This window comes from Vipera berus (genome assembly GCF_964194415.1).
Source record: "Vipera berus genome assembly, chromosome: 4".
NCBI classification, from domain to species: Eukaryota; Metazoa; Chordata; class Lepidosauria; order Squamata; family Viperidae; genus Vipera; species Vipera berus.
In genome coordinates, this window is record NC_138206.1 from 64,052,394 (window position 1) to 64,078,241 (window position 25,848).

The 25,848-nt window shown below is 34.0% G+C and overlaps 1 protein-coding gene across 2 annotated transcripts in view; it reads right to left on the minus strand.

The window, feature by feature from the left end:
* Positions 1-9,489: 9,489 nt before the first annotated feature.
* Positions 9,490-25,848, minus strand: part of GK (glycerol kinase) — a 48,900-nt gene continuing 32,541 nt past the window's right edge. The window contains exons 12-20 of one of the 2 annotated variants that reach the window (XM_081327541.1): positions 25,172-25,252; positions 24,183-24,261; positions 23,343-23,439; positions 22,455-22,539; positions 22,024-22,144; positions 20,520-20,663; positions 20,083-20,163; positions 15,614-15,700; positions 9,490-12,738 (exon numbers count right to left, since the gene is read on the minus strand). In XM_081327541.1, coding sequence (XP_081183667.1) covers positions 12,725-12,738; positions 15,614-15,700; positions 20,083-20,163; positions 20,520-20,663; positions 22,024-22,144; positions 22,455-22,539; positions 23,343-23,439; positions 24,183-24,261; positions 25,172-25,252 — 789 coding nt within the window. In that variant the 3' untranslated portion in view covers positions 9,490-12,724. The remainder of the gene's footprint in view (positions 12,739-15,613; positions 15,701-20,082; positions 20,164-20,519; positions 20,664-22,023; positions 22,145-22,454; positions 22,540-23,342; positions 23,440-24,182; positions 24,262-25,171; positions 25,253-25,848) is intronic. The other variant, XM_081327542.1, reaches the window with a different exon arrangement.

The window sequence follows — 25,848 nt, forward strand, 5'->3', positions numbered from 1 at the left end:
AGACTTGGAAATTAGGACAAAATATTTAAATTTTTTTAAAGAATACATGAAAAAATTAAATATTTGGTTATGACTTTGTAATTTACAAGCTTCTAACTTGAGAAACCGTATAGTGTGGTTTAAGTGTGAAATAAGTTCACAATATAGCATGGAATATCAAGATGAGCTGTCAGTCAACCGAAGATTGAAAACATGCACAGAAATAAATGCTTATTATAGTTAACATTGTGTCCATGTGTTATATTTGTTTTTACAAATAACCTTTAAAACTTATCACCTGTGCGAGAAAACTAAATCCTTAATTGGTAGGTTAGTTGAATTAATACAGTAGCTTAATCTTTTTAAAAGTTTTTAAAAATATGTTCTTTAATGCCTGTACATCTCATCTATATCTTTTGCTCTGTGGAAATCGTGTTAACTTTGTTCACTATAAAACAAAACCAAGCTCCTTCTAAATTGTAAATAGGGTGTTTTCCTGCCGTATGGATTTGTGTATGCTGTGAATGAAAACTATTATTGCAAGATAAAATGTATAAAGCATTAAGAGGCTTTGCATGCATGATTTTCCAGATAACATATACTGAGCACTACAGTTGCCTAAACCCAATAAACTTAAGAAAATGTAACATTCTGCTTTTGGTTTTATATGTAGCAAGAACTTAGTTTCTTTTAAATCTTTCATCTTAAAATAGAGTATCCTTACAGGCGTATTGCATGTTCTCTTCAAGTATAGATCCTTTTCTTTGATCTCTTTATTGAAATTATTGTCAACCCTTCTTGCATGTTAAGCCACAAATGGTGGCGCTGTGCAATGGAAAATTAGAATTTTCTGCTTTATTGTCTTCTTTTATACATCTCATCATACCTGCTTTGGTTTTAGGTGTCCAAAAGATATCTATAATATTTTTTTAATTCTTTCAGTAAGAATTTAATGTATATCGTTAGACAAAGGACAGTTTGCTTTTATGTAGCCACTTAAACAGTTATGGAACTTCATTCAGCCAAGACAATCCATTCAATATTGCTTCAAAGGTTTAGGTGATTTTAAGGGGATTTAATGGAATCACTTTAGTTTAACAATTCCTGATTAAATCTCGTTGCCAACATGACCCCTTTCCCCCTGCCTGCAGATAGGAAGCCACTATTTACATAAAGAAAAATTATTTTACAGAAGACAGGAACAGATAAACTGGAATGAACCATCTCACACATTCCTAATGATAGTCGTAGCCATTCAGCTGGTTTTTCTTCATAGAAATAAGCAGGATCAGTGGTAGTGATTTAACCAGATTGAGTGAAAATGCTGGATATCCCTTGAAGCTGTATAGAATGGATTATAATGATCTTACTGATTTAAAATGTTTGCACTGTACTCTGCATTTCAGCCATGAATATAATTTATTCCAGTAGTAGTTGGGTTCCTACAGGTGGTTTCCTCTTCAGGGAATCTATCATTCATTCATTCATTCATTCATTCATTCATTCATTCATTAAGAATGAATTAAATGATCCTTGCTGCTTTTTCTGATGCTTTGTGTCCAACATATATGAATTCCCTGAAACATGGTTCCCTCTTTAAAAACAATTGAAGCCTAGGTAACTAACGTGTATACTGTAAAATATCTCATCCAGTGTTTAAACAGGCATTTTTGATATTGAAGTAACTTTGTTAAAGTTGTCTGTTGCTTGTGATTTTATGTCATGTCATTATAGGGTTTGTGAACTAAGAGATCATATTTTGGTGACTATACAACTTACCTTACAATATATACCTACCGTCCTGTTTAGATCAGCTTCAGAAAAGCAAAGTTACTCTTAAGTGTATACAGTGCTAAATTTTCTTGATTCCTTACATATTTTTATTCAGTTATTCAACTTACATGAACTATTTGTTTTACATGTGAATTTTATTTATATAATCCCTTAAAGGTAAAGGTAAAGGTTCCCCCGCACATGCGTGCTAGTCGTTTCCGACTCTAGGGGCCGGTGCTCATCTCCGTTTCAAAGCCGAAGAGCCAGCGCTTGTCCGAGGACGTCTCCGTGGTCATGTGGCCGGCATGACTAGACGCCAAAGGCGCACGGAACGCTGTTACCTTCCCACCGTAGTGGTCCCTATTTTTCTACTTGCATTTTTACGTGCTTTCGAACTGCTAGGTGGGCAGAAGCTGGGACGAGTAACAGGCGCTCACTCTGCTACGCGGCACTCGGGATTCGACCCGCCAAACTGCCGACCTTCCGATCGACAAGCTCAGTGTTCTTTTAAATGTAGGATATGTCCAGTGCCTCTCCATACACAATTTGCTATCATGGACTCCTTGGACATTTTTTTATGCATGGGGTATAGTCCAAATTCAATTTTCCTGCCAATGATCTACTAAGGTAAAACATTTTCTGCAGTTCTGCATTTTTTTCACTTACGGTAGAGTGCCCAAATCACAACAGCTACAACTGGATCATTAACATAAATGCAACTAAGAAACATTTGGAATGAAATGTAATAGCTTTATTTTACACAGCTGACAGTTCTAAAAATGCTTAAATTTAGCTTAATTAAAAATAATATAATGTTGGCTGATTTTTGAACAGAATTTACAGACTCCTGCTCCCCCCCGTCTTTCCCCCCATTGATCTATTGTTGAGTTTCATTTTTCATTTAGGATACCCTGGGATCTCTGGTCGGGTGCTCAAAGGTACCTTTTCTTCTTTCCCATCATAGTGACTAAAATGTGCCCAGAGTTCCATTGGGAGAAAAGTACATGCTGTGAGATATCTGCATTTATGAAGTAGTGAAGAAAGTGAGGTAAATGCTCCAATACTGATGTGAAAATATAAACAAGTGAAAGACTTGAAGAATAGGCTAGATCCTGTCACTATCTAGATTCCAAGTGTCAAGCAGTGGCCAAGTGTCAAATAATTGGTTTGTTGAGGATCTAGAGACAATAAAACATGCTAGTATGTAAGGTGAATTTAAACTTTATTAACATATTTAACATGTGAATAGAAATATAAAAGCATAATGTACCAAAGAAGATGCTCTCCCTTTAGATGTTGGGGAGCCCCAATAACAACAGTGGAGAGACCTCAAAATGACCAGAGTGTACAGTAGTGATCTCTCAAGCCAAAGCTTAAGGCTCAAAACTACGGCTTTTATTACGACCTGGCACCAAACTAAATAGTGTTATTTCCATGGTGATGAGGCTGTAGGACCTGGCCTTGATTGGCTGGTGTATAACTCTAGGATGGGAGTGAAAGTTCTGAGAAGTTACACAAATAAAGCTGTATACAGATAAATCATCTTGAGATTTTTCGACAGCTGTGTGAAGATTTCCTCTCACCTTTTTCTTTTTAAGTTAGAGTGAAAACAAGCAAGTTAACACAGAATGAACTCTACTTTAGAATTTTATTAATATGAAGGAAAAATAAAAATGTCACTAAATTAAGATGATCTGCAGTTCCCCTATACATGGAGTGTAGTGAACCCAAATCCAATATTTCATTTGAGACTCGCTTCTCTACATTCAATTTGTTACCTTTCTAAAAAAAAAAAAGCTTTCCTCCAATTATCAAAAGTAAAGCAAAGATAGCCAATACATGCTTAAGTTAAGCAAAGCTACTGAACTCTTGGCAGAAAGTTAACCACCTTACAAAATAGAATAGAATATATTTATTGTCATTGTGTATCTCACAACAAAATTTAGTGCTGTCCATAGCACTTAAACATTGAGAGCTTTACCTATGGTTTTTGAATGAGGTCTAAACACTCTTCCAGGAAACCAGAAGAGTGGGGGCTTCTCTTGCATCTGAGGAGAAGATGATTAGCCTGTTTCAGAATGCATTCTTCATTCACTTCAAGCAATAAGAAAACAATTGGCTTTGTTTACATCCTACATAAGCTGAAAGACTACTTTCAGCAACCATTCACAATCTATTCCCTTTTGTATGGTGGATTATAGTTCCCATCATTTCCACCTAAGAGGACATGGCTGATATTTTAATAACTGGCCAAGATTTGTCTAAATCTGTCAGTAACAAACATTTGCAGCCCAACACGGGGTTTATACAGCATCTCTGCATTAGCAGTTTATGCTATCACCCAGCCATCATTGGTGATTAGATCATTGATAGCAATTAAAAATAAGTAAATGTGCACACTGTAGCTTGATGCTACAAAATCAGATCCAATGCTCAGTGTGTACATTTACTTATTTTTTAGTCAATTTATTTATATTTGATTGATTCTGTTTTGTTCTGAAGGGCAAGCTAGATATTTTCATAAGTAATACTGAAGTTAGCCAAGAATCTGATCTGCTAATGACCTAATTGCTGCATGTGTGGTGACTTCATTTTCTTTATATTAGCCCAGGGGTGTCAAACTTTCAATGTGATGTGATGTGTCGCGACGTATCATGACTTTTTTGCCATTGCCGGCAATGGGATGGGTGCGGTTTCGGCATGATGCATCACACCTGCAGTTTGACACCCCTGTATTAGCCTCTCATCTACCTGTGGTCATAAAATAGCTCTTTGTCCTAAGACAACACATAAAAGCTGTGGATCAGCAGGGCAGAAATCTACTACTTTTACTTTCCTGAAAAAGGAATACACCATAATTTCCCAGGAAATTAGTGTAACTTGTGGCTTTCTATTACAGATACTGCACATAAATACATACCATAATCACAGATTGCATTTATAGCATAGTTGTTTCCTTGTTTATTAAAAAAACTTTTATTTGGTAGTATCAGAAAATATATTAGCTATAATTAAATGTAATTATCTCATCTTCAAATAGCACTTAGACTTATGTACCACTCAGTGTAAATTAACTGGGAACAGTTCTATAAAAACATATTTAGTGGGTCCTAACTGTTAATGATTTGTATCCATGGCAATTACATTTTAATGTACTTGTAAGATCAGTTTTTACGAGCAGGCAATAATTGAAGTTTGGGATTTAAATATACTTTGGGAAATGTTGCTGTAAATTAGAGCAGTTAATGATACATTTTATAGATAGCAATTGTATCTGACTAGAGTACATGTTTTTTCTATGATGAAATTGAAATATAGTATAATTGAGGTAGAGTAAAAGCCCTCTGATGGTTAAGTACTTCAAGTTTAGCTAAGTATGTCGGGGGAGGCAGAGTAGTGTCACTGAGTTTAAGTAGGCATGGCAGGGCTACAGTCTTGCTGTTCCTTTCTTTCAAAGTTGCTTTTGATTTTAATTTGTGATATAACTGTAGTAAATTGAAGTTTTGCAAATAGAATCTAATACAAAATGGGAAAGAGGAGATACAATAATTGCAGAGATTGAAAATATATTTGGTTGAATTTATTCACCCAGACCAAAATAGATTTTTACCAAGAAGACAAAACAAAATTTAAGGATTATTTTAGATACATTAGAATACTATGAAATGCACCCAGGAAAACAAAGGGCACTAATTTTTTTAGGTGCTCAAAAAGCCTTTGATAATGTAAGCTGGCAATTTATGACACAACAATTAAACTGCTTGGATTTTAGAGAAAGGTTTATCAATATAATTAAGACAATATAAACAATCAGCAAAAGTAATGGTAAATGGGGATTATACAGAGAACTTTAATATAAAGAAAGGCACAAGACAAAGATGTCCGCTATCCCCATTGCTATTCATAATTGACTTTGGAAGTTTTGAACAGAAACATCAGACAAGACCCAGAAATTAAAGGAATGGAGATAAAAAACGGAAGCTATAAACCAAGTGTTTGCAGATGACTTGGTATTTATCATAGAATAATTGTTGGAGACAACTCCTAAACTATTGAAATGGATTGAGGAATTTGGAGAAGTAGCAGGATTGAAGATAAACAGAAAAAACAAAAGTTATAGTTAAAAATCTTATATCTAAAGAACAACTGTCAGAAAAAAATGGATTTTCAAATAGTTAGGAAAGTTAAATATCTGGGAATATACCTAATAGCAAGATGTACAACAATAAAAGAAGAGAACTATATAAAATGACTTAACCAAATAAAATTAGGTCTGGAAAAATGGAAAAAACTTACAACTATCGGTGTTAGGAAGAATAGCTACTGTGAAAATAAATATATTACCAAAACTGCTTTTCTTGTTCCAAATAGAGAAGAATTTTTTGGATGATTTGAATACATTGATTTTGAAATTTATTTGGCAAGGAAAGAAAGCTAGAATTAAACTGAAAATGCTACAAGAATCCAAAGAAAATGGAGGATTTGGATTACCAGACTGGGCCTTATACAATCAAGCATGTGTCTTAATATGGCTAAAAGAATGGATAATTCTCAGACATAACAGACTGTTATATCTAGAAAGACGTGATCTGCAACTTGGATGGCATGCATCTCTGTGGTATGAGAAGGATAAAACGTAGATACTTTCAAAACCACTACGTAAAAAATTCACTACTTGTTGTGTGGTAAAAGCTAAAAGCTAAAATCTACTTGACGCCTCTTCTCCACGAGCTGCATTGGCTTCCAGTTGCCCTCCGGGTGAGATTCAAGGTGCTGGTGATGATCTATAAAGCCCTACATGGCATGGGTCCGGATTATCTTAGGGAGCACCTGCTGCCAGCATCAACTTCCCATCGTCCTGTGCACTCCCATAGAGGCCCTCCTTAGGGTGCCGCCAGTTAGGGAGTGCCGGCGGGTGATCCCCAGAGGGAGGGCATTCTCTAGGCGTGCCTGGCCTTTGGAATGATTTACCTGTGGAACTCCGGACTGCCCCCGATCTGCATTCATTTCACCAGGACCTGAAAACCTGGCTTTTCGATTTATCAGGCCTGGACTGAAGGGGTTTTAGCTTTTTAAATATTGTTTTAATTGTTGGGCTTAATTAATTTAATTTATTTTAATTTTATATTATCTTTTATATTGTATTTTATGCTGCCCTGTAAACCGCCCTGAGTCCTTCGGGAATAGGGCGGTATAAAAATCTAATTAAATAAATAAATAAATATTTATTAAGCACTAATCAAATGTAATAATACTGCTAAGCTTGTAAGCCGCCCTGAGTCTTTGGAGAAGGGCGGGATATAAATGGAATTAAAATAAAAATTAAAATTAAAAATTAAATTAAAATAAAAAAGTAATAGAGAATATTTTTAATAATAATAATAATAATAATAATAATAATAATAATAATAATAATAATAATAATAATAATAATAATAATAATAATAATAGAAGACTTCCGGCTCACCTCTCACTTGGACTATTGTAATTCATTACACCTGGGATTTCCATTAAATACCACTCAGAAGCTACAACTAGCCATAATGCAGCAGCTTTTATATTTAGGGGTGCTTCCTGGTTTACTATTAACATCACAGGAGCTGCTTGGGTGCCAGTTGCCTTCAGAGTGCTATTCAAAGTGCTGGTTTCTTATTTAAAGCTCTACATGGGTCAGAATTTGGATATCTGTAGGAGAGCCTCATAGGGAAACCACTCTTTGCATCCCATCCCTGAAGATCTGCTGATATCTGAGACCATAAAGGCATCCTTTTTTCCATATGTTCCTCTCTCTCTGAGCAGAACACCATCTGAGCTCAACTTAGCACCAATTCTGTTGGAAGTTCAAGAAAGGCAATAAAGCCTGGCTGTTCTGTAAAGTTTTTGTGTATGGAATGTTTAGAAATTGCAACCCTGTAATCGACAATTGCTGCTGTTGCAACTGTGTTTGTTTTCTTCAGTCCACACTTTTGTCACCCACAAATGGACTACTGTATTGTTATCTACATAGGTCTGTGCTTGAAGACAAGTAGGAAGCTAGAGCTGATTCAGAATGGAGCAGCACAGGAAGTAATAGGCATGCCTCACTGTGCCTGTGTGCTTTGGGTGCTGCATTGGTTGCCAGTTGGTTATCTGAGAGACAACTGTTTAGTTATTTATATACTTTCAGGATGTATATGGCCACCTATCTTACTCTGATTTTAGGCAGTTCGCAAAAATCCACAGAAAGATATAGACTTCCCTTCAGACACCAGATCAACCACCAAGGTCAACCCTTTTAGCCTTCCATGAAGACCTGAGTCTTCCTCCAAGCAGTGGGCTAGGTTGGGGACTGAACTGGGAGGCTGTCTGGTTTGCAGCTATATAAAGATAGAGAAAAGAAAACCCATTAATTAGGAGATTTAAAATGTAGGGTGTGTGTATAGGAAATTTGTGATAGCTCTAAAAAAATTGTAAAGGATTGCAAGATTGCAGCAATAATATTTACTAAAGGATGGAATGGAAGGGTTGATATATTTGAAGTGAAGTGTTATTAGAGTACATAGTCTGGTGAATGGCAGATGTGAAATGAAAAAATCAAGACGTTGCAAAGGAGAGAAAGGGAAAGTGTGTGAAATCCTATGGATTATTACCATAGTGAGAATGTTTCAGTGTCTAAGGATAAGAGAGCACATGAAAAAGCCAAGCCAAACACCAGAGAAAGATAGGAAAAGAACCAGGAACAAAAAAGCTGCTGCATATTTATCTATTTTAAAAAATTATATGGCTGCCCAGCTCACTCTCAGTGGCTCGATGGCTTGCAAAGATAAAACCCAATATAAAAAACAATAACCCTGACCCCCTTTACAACAACAATCAGTCAAATGAGCCACTTAATGGGCTCCGTCCCATTCTGGATTCTGCTGGCTTTGTGAAAGAGTGTCAAAGTGGGGGCCAATCTTATTTCTTTGGGGATGATGTTCCACAGGGAGGAAGCTACCATAGAAAATGCCTTTCTATTTGGTCCCACTAGATGTATATATCCTTAGGAGAGGGGACCCAACAGCATTGCCTACTTTGGTGGATTGGGTAGATGTGACTTTGGAAAAGTCAGTCCTTCAAATAATCTGGTTCCAAGCCATATATTTGTAGTATTAAGATGAATAAATTGTGAAGTTCAGACTGACAGGTTCACAGCTGCTACATTTGCAGGCTTGTTTTAAATCAACTTTCCTTTTAAAAATCCAAGAGCTAGATGTGTTTGGGAGGGGGGTGAAAGGGAGAAGAAAATTATCAAATTAGAATTGTGGCCCAATAAAATCTAATTTTTACAACTGAAACTAAGCAACATGATACACATTCAGATAAGCAAATGGGAGTAAAAAAACTCATTAAATAGTACTATGTTTTCTGTCCATGTTTTAGAAGGCAAGTGTTAGTAAGATTATTATGCTATTGTACTAATTCCTGCTTTACATATTGCAAACTGGCTGTATGAAAAAAGAAGTGGGAAATTGTTGCTCACAAAACTTACTTTCAACAATCGCACCGTATTTCAAATGGCAAATGATACTTTCTAGAAATACAGAAGTTCTGAACCTTTGGCAAATGGCTATTCAACACAGCTGCTTACTCTTTATTGCAATAAAATGCCTCAATTGCAGCTGGTGTTGATGAGGCCATCTGGAAGTTGCATTGACAGCACAAATAAATAAAATGTAGTTGTTAAGAAGTTTTATTTATTCTTTTACTGTTCCCCAAAGAGATTTAACTAAACTGTGCTTTTAATTTAAAAGCATCTGGAGCTATTTATCACAAACAATTTAACAAAGCTGCTAGCTGCTATGCAAAAAATACAAATTAAAATTAACTACAAATGGTTGCAGAACTCAGTGCATACAAAGTTGAGGCAAGAGATAGGGCTGTATCTTTGTAAAGCCTTTCTTCTTTTTTGATGTGTAGAGCTCAGGTATAAGAACAGGGGTCTTCAAACTTGGCCCTTTTATGACTTGTGGACTTCAACTCCCAGAATTCCTCAGCCAGGCATGCTGGGGACACCAGATATCAGCAAAGGGTTAGGGTTAGTGAATAGGAATACAGTTTATTCAAGTATGTAATATTACAATTTGGAATAAACATAAGCCTGGATCCTGATACTAGGTATCCATGATCTAACCTTATAGCTTGGTTTACTTAAAAATGACTTTAATCCTTCCATGATTCAAGTAGAAAAATGTGCATTGGAGTGTACTTCTGTAGAACTCCACACAAACTTGTTAAAAATGTTAACCATTAAATAATCTAATGTATGCCTACTGTTAATTCCAGTGCAGCTCAGTTTCAGTGATGTATGATTGGCTGGTGCTAGTAGCATTACCTTGAACTGACTGGAGAGCTGGTAACTGCTTAGACAGAATGTAGTAATTCAAGTAAACATGATTAACAATAAGCACCATTCTAGGAAATGAAGCATATCTGGTTTCTTGCGATAACATAAGATGCATTACATAGTAGGCTTCCTAAATGTTGAAAGGTTGGTTAAGAAAATATTCAGTTTGACTTGAAAATGCAAAGTTTTTATTTTAAGGCCAAAAAAATACATTCAAGTTTATGATTCTTAAAGTTGATATTACATTATTTATTACAACAAGCTTCAGTAAAACATTTCCAGAAGTGAAGATTTAATTAGCATTTTATTTATGGGTTTCACCACAAGCATAATTTAGAACAAGACTAAGGACATTTTAAATCACATATATTTCTACAAGTGCAATATTGACAATTTTGCTATTTCACATTTACAATGTATCCATTTAACAATTCAAATTATATAGAAAAAATTATTCCATTCACAAAAAGTGAGCAGTTCCAACAATTCTGTTTTATAGAAAAAGTGGTAGTACATTGTGCAAAATTCCAACTATAATTATAATCTTACCAATTTAATTTAATATCCTATATACTTCCATGAATCATATATGAAATAGCCAATTCCAATACACTATACAAAGCAGGAACCGTAAGCAGGAAACATAATAAAACAAGCCTTTTTCAGATTAACTTCCAGCTGTATAAAATAGAACTTTAAAAAATTATATTCTCGGCCATAATATAATGGTATATTTCCTATGTAAGATATTGTCAACAAGTATGGCTATAAACCCAGCTTGCCAAAGAAATATCCAGAAAAGTATTCTTTCCTCTGAACATTAAATTTATAGGTGGGAGGAAAGTCTTTTACATTGCCAGAAGCAGGAGAAATGTTGGCTTGCCAAATATGGCCTTAAAATATATAAAGCCTGTCTAGAAGTAGAGTTAGGGAATTGACATTTGGAAGCTTACGTTCATACATGGTGACATTTACCAGTAAATCGTGATACAAAAGAAAGAATAAGTAGTCTTAGATTCAGCTTATGAAAAAGCTAAAATACTGATTATCAAGACTAGTTTTCAGTTAAAATATTAAACAATTGCTACAAGTATTCTACATTTCAAACCAAGGCAAAAATCATTTTTACACTTAAGAAAAAGCATTAGTTTAACATTATTTGAATTTTCAATTCTTATTTCCTTATTAATGACATATACAAAATGAAGGAAATGACAGACCCAGAAACTGTTTCACCATGCACATATTCTTTAGCTGCCAGTGTGCATACATTACAATATTGCTATCTTTCAATATGTTTACACACTGCACTTTGAATCAGGTAAGTTTTATAACAAAAGAGAGCAGCAGGTCAATTTTCTATTACCTTTTAATTATATATTTTAACGCAGGGAAGAAGCTATGTTAATCTCTCCATAGGCATTTTCTCATTATACTAGAATAGTCTTGAAGCATCTTCAAATAGTAGCAGCCTAGATTCACTGTATTTTCAACTCCACCTCATTCCAGTAGTGTGCAAAGCAAATCCTGAATCCTATCCTAGAGAAGTCTAACTATGAAAAGAAGGATAGTTTGCATTGAAGACACATTTCAAAGAACATGGAGATTTCTATGAGCTGTTTGTCATCATTTTACCAGATATATCCTCAGTTTGAAAGAGGGGATCAATCTGCAAGCCAGCAATGTTTGATTTTATTTTAATTCTTAATGAAAATATGAATTTTATAAAGTATTGTTCTGACATACATTAGTGTTAAACTTTGGGACCTATAAAAATTATTTTATTCTTTGGATATCTAAATTATTATATCCAGAAATCATGATTGCCACTGCTTATAATGGCATCCCACTGAGAAGCAAATTTTGGTCCAAACTTTTAAGTAAAATGAAAGATTGAAAAATGTTTGTGGTTTTCAACCAAAGCCCATAAATATGATTATTTACTAAAATAAGTGTAGTTATCTGAACTTTTAAAGCTCATATTTAATCTTCATATCCATACACTTGGCAATTTGATTTATATTACAGTATTTCAAACATATAGCTTTCTTGCTATACATACACACTATATTTTAAATACTAGGTTTAATTTTAAATAAGCTTTCTGAAGTCTACCAGTTTTATTTAGTAGCTTAGAATCCTTAATATGATAACCAATGCATATGAAAAGTAGGAATAAATAACTGTTCTTTCCTTGTTACAAAATATATTACTGATTCTTCAATTCTCATAAGATGATTTTGGAAAGTATTGCTATAAGCAATTTCTAAAAAGAAATCACCACAACTTAAGTGTATACAATGAAGTTCTTGAATTGTACCATTTGGATTTTTTTAAAAAAAGCCCCGTTAACTTTTTTTATTTCATTTTTCATTTCAAAGTGGACAAAACAAGTGATAGCAGTTACAGAAGTTAACCAAGTTCTTTCCACTTTACTTTTAAAGCAGATAGGTAATTGCGGCTATATTTTGCTTGTTCCTGATTAAATCCCTTTCCAAAATAGTTACTTTTGACAGTGAACTGTGTCAAAATAATGCTGTTAAAATTGTTAAGAAAGCACCACATTCTTTTGAGATGTTACAGTCTCCTGAAATCCATTAAAATGCCTCATTTGAATTTACCTGAAAGGGGGAAAAAAGGATCATTAATCAAATATTTTTTGTTAAGAGGATAAATATAATACTTAAGATATCTTCTGGGGAAATAATTAACTAAAACTAAATCACCTATCAAATCCTAACAGTGCCAACCTGGGGCATGGATTATATTATCTAACCTATAGAAGCATGAAATTGCATTGTAGGAAACATATGCAATGGCAATTGTTTTACTAAGTAACAACATCACTAAAGGATTTTGAAGTGCTCCTCTAATTGCCTTTTCCCCCATTTCAGTGTAACAAGTTCTCTGCCTACTGGAATAGGAAAAGAGGAAAAAGAGTATTCATATATAAGGCAGTAACTATATAATACAAAGATAATACAAAACAGAATTACTGTGGGTTTTTTAGAAGGTAGCCTTAATGTTGTTCATGCAAGGAAATCTAAAGTAGGATTTCAAAGTGTACTTCACATTATGTTTAGACCTAATAAAAATGCAAGCTATACTTAAATATATAAAGTTAAGTGCTTGAAGTGATTTGTTTTACAGCCTGCATGCACACACACACACACACACACACGCGCGCACACACACACACACACACACACACACACACACACAGTGCAACTCTATAAAGCACCATTCGCTCAAAAATGGTTTACAGTTTCATAAAACACCATTTCATGTGACTTAAAAGCAAAAAATAAAATAAAAATAAACTAGAATATGATAGAGCTGGAAGGGACCTTGGAGGTCTTCTAGTGCAGCCCCTTGCTCAAGCAGGAGAAGCTATACTATCTCAAACAAGTGACTGTCTAGTCTCTTCTTAAAAATCTCCAGTGATAGGAGTGCCCATGATTTCTGGAGGCAAGCTGGTTGATTGTCCTCACTGTCAGAAAGTTAATTCCAGGTTGCTTCTCTCTTTGATCAGTTTCCAACCATTTTTTCTTGTCCTTTCCTCTGGTGATCTGGTGAACAACGTGACCCCCTCTTCCTTGTGGCAGCCCCTCTATATCTATCCAGAAAATATGTCTAAATATATCTGTCCAGAGAACATGTTTACTGAAGAACATTACACCTATTCTATATATACAGTGCTTAAATGTTTGAGAATTCTTTTGAATTTTCAATATTTCTGCAGAAATATGACAAAAAATATAACCTTTCTCCACAGAAATCCTAAAATTTGATAGAAAGAACCCAAAACAAATGAATCAAATACACTGTACTTGGTCATTGATTTATTGGGGGAAACGATCCAGGTCATATTTATGCAGAAATACTGAAATTCAAAGGGATTCACAAACTTTTGAGCACCACTGTATTTACATATATGGATTGTAAAGGGCATATGTAGCAGCAGTACTCTAGAAAGCTGCATACAAAACTGCTTTCAAAATTTAAGAGACATCAAGTCAGAAATTATTTTTTTACAATAGTTTTTTAAATACTGAAAACAGTGATTTCAACATCAAATGTTATTAATGTTATTAATCCAAAATAACGTGGAATTATATATGCTTGCCTTGTGTAAGGAACCTGTCCTTTGATAAGAAAAAAAAATACTCTGAATTCCCCACTTTATAGTAGAAAGACTTCTTTATTCAGCCACCTCTGTGGCTCATAAAACATTTCTTTTTCTACATTTAAATTTTCTGTTGAAAATATAATTCAGTTGCAGTCTTACATTACTATACCAAGATATGGTCTCAATAGAACTTTCCTGAAACTAAAAAGCCTAGTTCTGAGTAAGAGTTTCCAGAAATCTCCATCTTGAATTTTAGGCCACCTTGAATATTATGATAAAAAAGTGTAAACTAATAATGTAGTTATATGGAGAAACTGACTCCTGCTGTTAAGTTGCTATAGAATCATACAGGAGCTTCCAGAGAAGCAGTTGTAAGATTCTTATTGTGAGATTTGGGGGATGCAATATTTGAGGAGGGCGAGCATTATACAGCAATTATTTGTAAATTGTAAATAATTAAAAGAACAAATTACCTATTGTTTAAGCTTATTAAAGAATGAAAATAAAATTCTCTTTTATATATAACAATCCATTTGTACAGAGCTGGGGGGGAAAGTTCATTACTTCTGGTAAATATCACCTGAATAAATGCTTCTTGAAATTCCTCTGCCAATAGTATCTATATTATCTGTCCATGTACAAGATTAACTTATATTTTCTGTACATGTTTTAAACTATGACACGATACTTCATTCTGCTAAGCATAATTTTCAATTGTGACCAAATCAATTTAGCTATTCACATTTCTTAACAGATGAAAAAGAAAAGGAAATCTGACAAAATATTAACTATTGTTTTTTCAAACAGAAAAAAATATGAAACTTATTATTTTTACATTAAAATAAGCATTGTTTTAGGATACTAATTTTGCCTTAAGTGATGAGTATTGTGGCATCTAAAGGAAATTAATTTGACAGGGATAACAATCAATTTCAGATGTAAGATCTTACAGTAAATCTTCTAATCTAGAAAAAATTTAAAAAATTACTCATAAAAGCACAAATTCTGATTTTTTTTGCAGTTATGTGGTTTTTTCCAGTAGTTATAAAACCTCAAAAAAGAAATAATTAGAATGTGTACCTATCATAGCCTATAGAAAATCAAGATGTATTCAAGGCACTCCTCCCCACTTTTTAAAATGGATTTGAAATAGTATAAAAAATTAATAGCAGATGTTTAAATACTTTCTGCATTTTCTATAGGAACTTTTAAAATAGACTATTAAATTAAAATTATTAAGAGCTAGTGTTATTAAATATTTCTTCATATACACCAATACTAAACACTTTTTTTCAAACTGAAAGTATTTAAATCACCTAGTAGTGATTATCTTGTGGAAAACAAGACATTTCAAAATATAAACTAACCTGAGATATACTTTGCTCCGATTAACATTAACAGGCTACTCATTATAAAAAAGCCCAAAGGCAGACTACAGAAGATACTAGTTTCACCTGATGTCATCCAGAAGAAAGGTTCCAGTCAAACAAATCAAGAGAGAGAGATACGTGTAAATTGCACTATTTAAGAATTACATGAAGAAAATTAAAAGAGATAAGAAATTCTGCAAAATGCTACAGATAGTTCAGCATATAGTAATAATTAGAAATAGGACAACGCTGAGGCTTAAATATATTTCAGTCTTGCATCCAGTGTCAATATTTAAGATTATTTAGACAGAAACAATTTGCTACTAATAAAGTAGGTAGTACAGAATTTCAAATAAAGCTGATATTAAGCATTACGAATAATGCAAGAAGAATGAACGCGCTACGGAAGATGGAAGAGTGAATTCATGTGTGTCTGATTATACACAATCTCACACTTATCTTTGTTTTTAAAAAATATTGACTGTGTATGAAGTACATGTAATGTGGGCACTGCATATCTCTTATCCAATCATGCATTGTGCCTGCTCCATCATACACTTTATACTATCAGCAAGTGAAATATACATGTACCAACTGTCTCCAGACTTGAATTGAAAGCATAAAATTGCTATTGTTAACTATAAATGAGCAAGTACAGTACTAAAACCATTTATGACAGTCATATCTAGAAAGCTCTATAGATTGCAAAGCTGCAGTGTTATATCATTTACCAAGGACCAAAGTTCACTGAATTCATTGCCATTCATTTCACAGCAGCTGTGTATAGTATTCTGCAGCAAGCAGCACAATACTTTCAAGTAGCAACAAGCATTTAAACTGCTCTCAAGAAACAGCACTGCATCTAATTAAAAGGTTCTCAAGTTTTTACATATTAATTCTCTTCAGACTAATTTTATATCAATTGTAAATAAGGCTTGTCTCCTTTTACATCTTTCTCATCCGACTTACAGTAATGCTTGCTGAATTTAAAAAAGAACTTACTTTTTTCATAAACAGAACATTTTAAAGCTAAAATAAATTTTGTTTGAAATAAAAAAAATATATAATTGCATTTCTTGTGCTCTTCATACAGAATATGTGATATTCCCAATTTTTTTCCTGCCTGGGTTGCATTTCCAGTGTTTGACTAAGCACAAGATTGTTATGGCAAAATTGCTAAGATAAATATTAATTGTATTGTATTTTACTGGTTATCATATAATGTTTATGTAAAATTGCCAAGACAATTACTATTGGCTGCTATTAATATCACCATTATAAAAAAGGTTTTTATTGACATTATATAATCGTATGCAAAGGAGGAACTCCTGTAGTTTCTTGAAACCAGTGAAGCTTTAGTTTTGGCCCAGTCAATAAGTCAACTAGATAATAATTAGGACTTACAAAACTAAACATTGTATATCATTGTCCTTTACTAACCTGCCCATATCTTTCCAACAACACAGAAACTACTGCTTTGTATAAGGAAAAATATTGTTATGTTTTTTTCCCCCTATTGTTGGAGTTTCTAACTTACATTGCTCAACCCTACTGTTAAAAAACAAGAAATCCCCCCCCCCAATTTTCTTTCTGCAGTTATTAGGACTTTAAAAAAAAGTGTGTCAAATAATCTATTGCCATATCTGAAATCTTTGGTCTCACTGATTCATCCTCCTCCTGGCTGGAGGAATTAACATCTTACAGTTATTTTTGATTTTTTAATTACAGTGAATTCACTACTTTAAATTTTCTTATTGTACTTAATTATACTAAAAAATCTTAATCAAATCAACAGGCCTACAGTTTAAGCACGCTTAGAAGGACAATAATCCAAATGAATTTATTAGAATACATTTCTAAATAGAAATACTTAGGTTCTTACTGAAAGTCATAAACCAGCACTGATTAATTAAACCAAATATATTTCATGTGATTGCACTTTAATAAAAATGTACAGTTGCAAGAAAAAGTATGTGAACCCTTTGGGATTACGTGGAGTTTTGTATGAATTGGCCATAAAATGCGCTCTAAACATCATGTAAGTCACAACAATAGAAAAACATAGTCTGCTTAAAATAATACTACACAAACATTAGCTGTTGTCATGTTTTAATTGAAAAGATGGAAACATTCACAGTGCAGGGTGGAAAAAGTATGTGAACCTTTGGACTTAATAACTGGTTGACCCTCCTTTGGCAGCAATAACCTCAACCAAACGTTTCCTGTAGTTGCAGATCAGACCTGCACAACGATCTGGAGTAATTTTGGACCACTCCTCTTCACAAAACTGTTTCAGTGTAGCAATATTCTTGGGATGTCTGGTGTGAATCGCTCTCTTAAGGTCATGCCACAGCATTTCAATCGGGTTGAGGTCAGGACTCTGACTGGGCCACTCCAGAAGGCGTATTCTGTTCTGTTGAAGCCATTGTTTTGTTGAATTACTTGTATGCTTTGGGTCATTGTCCTGTTGCATCACCCATCCTCTGCGGAGCTTCAGTTGGCGGACAGATGGTCGTACGTTTTCCTGCAAAATGTCCTGATAAACTCGAATTCATTTTCTCATCAATGACAACAATCCGTCCAGGCCCTGAGGCAGCAAAGCAGCCCCAAACCATGATGCTCCCTCCGCCATGTTTCAAAGTGGGGATGAGGTTTTAATGTTGATGTGCTGTGCCTTTTTTTCTCCACACATAGTGTTGTGTGTTTTTCCCAAACAACTCAATTTTGGTTTCATCTGTCCACAGTATATTTTGCCAGTAGTGCTGTGGAACATCCAGGTGCTCTTTTGCAAACTTCAAACGTGCTGCAATATTTTTTTTGGACAGCAATGGCTTCCTCCGTGGTGTCCTCCCATGTACTCCATTCTTGTTTAATGTTTTCCTTATTGTAGATGTGTCAACAAAAATGTTAGCATGTGCCAGAGATTTCTGTAGGTCTTTAGCTGACACTCTAGGATTCTTCTTTACCTCATTAAGCATTATGCGCTGTGCTCTTGCAGTCATTTTTACAGGACGACCATGCGTAGGGAGAGTAGCAACAGTGCTAAACTTTCTCCATTTGTAGGCAGTCTGTCTTACCGTAGACACATGAACACCAAGGCTTTTGGAGATACTTTTGTAACCCTTTCCAGCTTCATGCAACTCAACAATTCTTGATCGTAGGTCTTCTGAGAGCTCTTTTCTGCGAGGCATGGTTCACATCAGACAGTGCTTCTTGAGACCAGTAAACCCAAAACAGGTGTGTTTTTAAAGGGCAGGACAGCTGTCAGCAACACATCCAATATCATCACACTGGAGTTAAGGTTGGCTCACTCTTGGCTCCAATTAGCTCTTGGAGAAGTCATTAGGCTAGGGGTTCACATACTTTTTCCACCCTGCACTGTGAATGTTTACATGTTATGTTCAATTAAAACATGACAACAGCTAATGTTTGTGTAGTATTATTTTAAGCAGACTGTGTTTTTCTATTGTTGTGACTTACATGATGTTTAGAGCGCATTTTATGGCCAATTCATGCAAAACTCCACGTAATCCCAAAGGGTTCACATACTTTTTCTTGCAACTGTACCTATCAAGGCAAATAAATTTTGTTACCTCATTTTTTTTCTATTTTTAGTACTACAGTTGTCATTGATGAAGGATTGAATATTTATTTAGCTAGTTCATGTAGTACATAAAACAATTTACATTCAGAAGTAATCTTTTATGGATTAATATAAAAATAAATAAATGCTTTATTTTCATGTGAAAATGAAGCCTTATACAATCTGTATTTCAGTAGTTTGAAACAAAACTGAAATAGCTTTTTACTATATCTTTTGTCTGGAGGCACTTTCAAAACTTCAAAAATAGCTTAGGAATACAATTTTTAAGCATTCTTAAGCAAAATTGACATGCAATTGTCTTAAACGCTTGATGTAATTTATAAAGGGTTTCAACTGTTTCTGTTTACTGCTTAGATTGCATTTTTTTTCCAGGCCAATCACTGTGATTGACTTTGAGAACACTAAGGCCAGGATAAATTAAATTCATGTGATTATATGAATTTATATACTTAATATGATTAATTCCTGTATTTACATAAGCTGTTTTTGTAACTTTAAAATTAAATTAAATCTTAAAACTTGGTGGCAGGATTTGAGTATATTGCTAGCTGTACTCAAGACTTTAGACATTTTCATACAACTCAGTAAAAGTTGTAAATGCCAGTAGAAATGTATTCCTCATATAATTTGAGAGTATATTTCTATCTTACTACTATCTGGTTGTGCATCTCAACATAAATTATTGAAAAATAAGTGGATACATTGTTCCATATTTTTAGTTTCTAGGACACTTACTAAAACATGGTTGGATTATAACTACTACCACTATCAATAGAAAAATCTATTTTTTCTATTTGCTACAATCTATTGTGTATGAAAAAGCAATTTGACTTTTACAAGTAATGCATGAATGATGACTCACTGTTTCCTTGAGGTTCTGATGTCTCCCACCCCATTGATTTCTTAACAGCTTTCTTCCATCTGGTATAACGATATTCACTTTCTGAAATCATAAAGAACATTTTTATCAAAAATTCAAACAATTATTGTTATTTAACATACAAGCACCTACTGTGTAATACATAGAAAAGTCTGATAAAACGCATAGGAATTTCATTAACTGTCAGAAAACCTCAAAATTTAAATAAAAACAAGGAAAGTTTGAGATAGTGGTGAATAAGGAAAGTATCAACCTCCCTCCCCCAATATAATTTTCCTAAGAAAGTTCACCATTCAGAAGTAGCACAACTATGCTGACAGAATAAACTATGCTAATCTTGTATCATTATGAATAGACTAGATTTGCATAGGCTGAGCGAGCTTAGATAGCAGAGATCAGATCTTAAAACTCCTTCTTACCCTCTGGATTGATCTGTGGCTCAAAACGTTCACATGTTACTGCTGTAAAGTCATCAGGATGTAAGCTCCAGACTCCCACCCCTTCTGCAGCTCCAGCTGCCATTGCTGCTCCAAGTGCTGTGGTTTCAGGCATGGATGGCTTTACTAATAAGACAGAAATCAAGGTAGCATTTTTATGTAGTCCTTGATAGAACAAAATGTATGTTGACAAAATGTGAGCATTTTAAGTATTAACACAAGTATCTTTTTTTTTCACTTTTATACCTTACTTTATTTTACTTTTCATTCAACTGACTTGAGAAATATTAGTAGCTAGTGAATTAAGGACAAATGCTTTATACAAAGATGGATTCTTTAATGAAAAAGGAGTCTGTCGATTAATCAGCTGGAATACAGGGAACTAATAACCAATGCAAACACATACTTTATCTTAATTGCTATCACAAAGAATCATCACCCTATATATTCATTAATGAGCCCTAGATTATTCCTTTAAACAAGCAATTAAAAAACAGTATTCTTTGACAAAAACAAACAAAAAACCTATTTACATAGTCAAAGGCAATATTTTTTTTCAAATTTCAACTGCCAAATGTGGTTAATTACATCCACCGTGTATTTTATCCATTAAATACTGCTTTTGTATTTAATTACATCTGACATCTTGACCGGTGTTCTTGCAGGTACATCTGTGTGTTTGTATAGGAATTATTAAACGTTTCATTTAGTTAATATTAAGTCCATATCTTGTCTTTCCTCAAAAGTTTAAAGTGATGCAAAAGAGATTTGCCTACCATTTTATTTTCATAGCCCAAACTATCTAATGGGTTGGTAAGGATATGCTGCCCATTTAATTTTGCAATTTGGTAAATACTGGAACTTGGGTTTCTTAAATCATATTTCAGCTCCTTCACCAATATATGTATCCTTTCCTCCCTCCCATAAATGTATTGCTCAAATGCTCTTTCTTAAATTTTTATCCTTAGAAGGTTTTCTAGAACTCAGCAGTAAACTTCCTTACCCTTTAATTGCAGCATTTTTAAAGGAAGGTGCTAGCAGAGAATTGCCTTTCCATGACAACAATGTCAGTGACAGGAAGAGCAATATAAATCTTCCTTAAATAAACAAGACAAGATGATGTTGTCAATATTTTTTATCCCGATAGAAGAAATTATGATTTAATTATTCCTAAAAGAGGGTTCCTTTTATATGTAGTTACTAAATAACTATTTAACTGAATAACAGGTACTCAAAATAAAGCAGGAAGACTAAATTGACAAAAAGAAACAAAAAAATATGAACTGCAGGTTCCTTAGATGACTACAAAATAAAAAGGATCTAAAAAGCCTACACTAGCAAGGCTGAAAATCTTGGTATATATATATATATATATAATTCCAGAAATATATTTTAATGTAAGTAAATTGAAATATTTTTTCCAAAAGTCATAGTGAGCCTTATATATAGCAATTCAAAATAAAATGCAAGGAGACTTTTACCTTACCTACTGGAATACAAAGAATATCAGCCTGGAGTTGCATAAGGATCTTGTTGTTGGTCATTCCTCCATCAACTTGTAACTGACTAAGTGGTATCCCACAGTCTTTATTCATTGCATCCAATATCTAAAACAAACAATTCCTATTATTTTTTCCAATAAAAACTAAAATGTTTTATAGATTACATATCAAAAAATAATTAGTTGAAACATTTGGCTTTATGGCATTATAAAAAATCAGTAAGAGCAAACAAAACATAAAGTAGGAGAAAATGTTAGTTGAAAATTTTATTTTACATTTTGAACTAATATCTCAGAAGGTGAAATAAGCTACAGTTTCAACACATTTAGGCATGGCTGCCTATAGAAATAAAAAAAACAATATTATAAAAAATTAAACTCAAAAATCCTAATAGTACAGTACTCATAATCTATACCTCCCGTGTTTGAAAGCAGACAGCTTCTAATGCAGCAAAGGCAATATGGTTTTTATTTGTAAACTGAGTAAGGCCACAGATAATTCTGCAAAAGAAGACAAACGATACTAGTTGGAAATAATAATAGTATTAAAATACAATATACTGTCTCACTGTGATCATGCAAGTAACTGCCTGAAAGAATATATTGGCAATATCTGCAGAATCCAACTGAGAATCAATAGTATGGCATTACATATGCCTAAGGATGGATCTAAACCAATCACACTAATGGTATGAGATGTTAAAATTGGACATACTCCTCTCCCAAGTTTGGGCATTTAATTCTTGTTCATATTTGCCGCTTTTTCTGGGATAATTTGTACTGTGGCCTTGCCAAGGAAAGTGATATTTGGGAAGAGAATGCAATAAATCATAGTTAAGCTATCACCCTTAATTCAGACAAAACATTCACTCTTTAAAATTAATTTTGCCCTATTGTTTGTATGATTTTGGTATAGCTGCAGTTAAACAATATATTGTTATCTATAATTTGGAACAAAGGTCAGCAGATGTATTCAAGAAAATAGCTGTCATAAGGAGTTTTGCCATTCCTCAAATTAATATGTACAAGGAGACATTCTAGGTCTAGGAAATAAAAATGCTTTTGAAGGAGGTAGTTCATGTCAGCTAGAACTACTAGGTCGGCTTCTTCTACATGTGATTTAATATAAATATATTTTAAAGGAAAACTGGACACAGGGCTGGGGAATATCAAATGAAGTGAATACAGATGTTAGCAATGGTACTTTCCTTTGGCATAAAGCAGAATATACACTTTCATAAGCCCTGTTTTATTAGCAGAACACCAGAAAAGTACTATTTAACATTCAATCAGATAATATTTACCCTCTTGCACTGGGTTCCCAGTATGGTGCATATAATCCTGAAAATGCAGGAACAAAGTAGCATCCGTAAGACGTGCCCACTTCAGCAGCAAGTTTCTCTAAGATCAATACAAAACAGAAAACTTATCTCTGCAGAGAAATAGTCATTTGAAAGCTAGGAATTGCAAAACAAAATACAAGTAATGTCTAGAATAAATAAGACTGTTGACTGTATTAATGTATATACAACAAATATACAGCCTGGAAGCAGAAGTACAAATTTTATATATGGTATAATCTTCAACAAGTTGGTACTATCTAGATGTGCTGAACTACAATATACCTCCCACAGATCATTTATATCCATAAATAAAACCTTATGGTATGATCTGAATAAAAATAAATCCTACTCAATGATCTTTTCCCCCCAGGAAAATGGTGTCGAATTGTAGTTTTAATTAATTGTAATAATTGAAACTATATATGATTATTGTTCCTACTCCTACTAGCAATATTACTATATACATATTTTACTATTATATTTTCAGAAGAAATACAGGGTCCCCAAGCCTAAAAATTAGGTACCTAGGGTTAAAAATGGCATAGATCTAAAGAACACAATAAAATTCTTATCTAAGTTAACATGTCTGAACGAAACACAGAACCCTTCTGAGCAGTGATGGGATTCAAATATAGGAAACAATCAATTCTCTGTGTGGATGCTGCTTCTGGAAGTCCATTCTGGGTAACAAAAAAGTAGCTACCGCTTCTGGCAAAGTGGTGCAAACCGGCTGAATCCCACTACTGCTTTTGAGCCCCTGTATTCTTACAGATTTACAATAAATTAGAAAGTTATACTCACCTACTTCTTCTGTAGATTTTGCAATACCAAGATTGTCCCTCAACCAACGAACAACAGCTCCTGCAATAGCAACAGAGCCCTAAAACAAAAAGGCAGACTAAAAATGTTTCATTCATTACTTCATGATTATTCTTGCAATATAGCATCCAAATATGTATTAAAATGGATGCATGCCTATTTATTTTATCAAATTTATATGCTGCCCATGTCCTAGTCACAGATTTTTTTGCAGCTCTTACAAATATTTTAAAAGCAATCTTAAAGATCTTAAATAGCTGTAGAATGCTGCGACAGCATTCTACAGAATTCTGGGATCATTCATAATTAAAATTTCATGGAAACAACGGAAACTCAGTCTAATTCATACCCATGATTGACTTGCACACGTGAAATGATCCTGAAATTACATGAAATATTGGTCTGCCTTCAAATACTGTATCTTCTCACTGAGTCCATATTACTGGTAATCAATTAGATTTATGAACATATGAACTATTCAAAGTGAACATTTTTTCATACAGGTGCATAAAATGGTGCTGACATCAAAGATACTCTAGCTCAGGGGTCGGCAACCTTTCAGGGTTGGCAGCCCAGTGGGAAAGGGAGGGATAGGCGCCTTTATGCATGCATGAGTACACACACACAAATGTGGCTTTGTGTGCGTGCAAGCAAACGGGTCTGTGAGCATGCATGCTCCACAAGTGGGCTGCTAACACTGGCACATGGCTCTCCTAGCGCTGGTGAGAGGCTCGCAGCTCGGCTAGCATCGACGCAAGGTAGGGAGAGCGCGTGCACATGTGTGTGTGCATTGGCCAGCCACACGCGGCCTGGAGGACAAGAGGCCATAGCCCCGTAGTGGGCCACAGCCCATAGGTTGGGGACCTCTGCTGTAGCTACATGAGTTACAGCGTTTATCTATAAATAAGTGGTTGGTTGGCACCCACTGAAACTGAAATATCAAAACACCTGTAATGAACAATTTGGCTTACTTCTAATGCATAACATACAGCCTTGTCCCTGCCCAATTTGTAAGCCACAGTGGTTAGGAGGCCATGCTCAGAAAGTGCAGGCTGAGAAAAACAAAGAAAAAGAAAGTATTAGTTATTCCTTATTCCCGCTTTATAGGAAAAGTCACTCTATAATAGTCATGTACAATTTTAAAACATAAGTGGAAAGTTTAAAGTATTAATTACTTACCAATAAATATTTCATGGGGGAATTATGGTAGCTAAATACATTTCTGACATCTTAATAAACAATAATCTTTCTGGCTATATTAATTACTTATCTAGAAATCTAATTGGCTATTTCATCTGTTAAAGATAGCTATCGCCAAAATACTAAACTAATTATTTTTCAGTTGTCTTAAAAACTGGTTAATGTATTAGCTTTCTAATATGGGTATCACTTTAAGGGTTTCATACTAATCAATTTCTCAAAAATATTATGAAGCTAAAGCCTGAACCAAGAGTCTATTACAACACGATTTCAACTTGCCTTTTGTGAGAGGAATGGCTGTATGAATTTGATTAATAAGTAAAATAAATTATTTAAATATTATATAGAAGACATTAAAGAGAAAGGAAACATACCTGAACTATGTTTTTTTAAAAATATACAATTAAGTGTAATGTGCATTAAGGTCTTTTTATTTGAAAAACAGCAA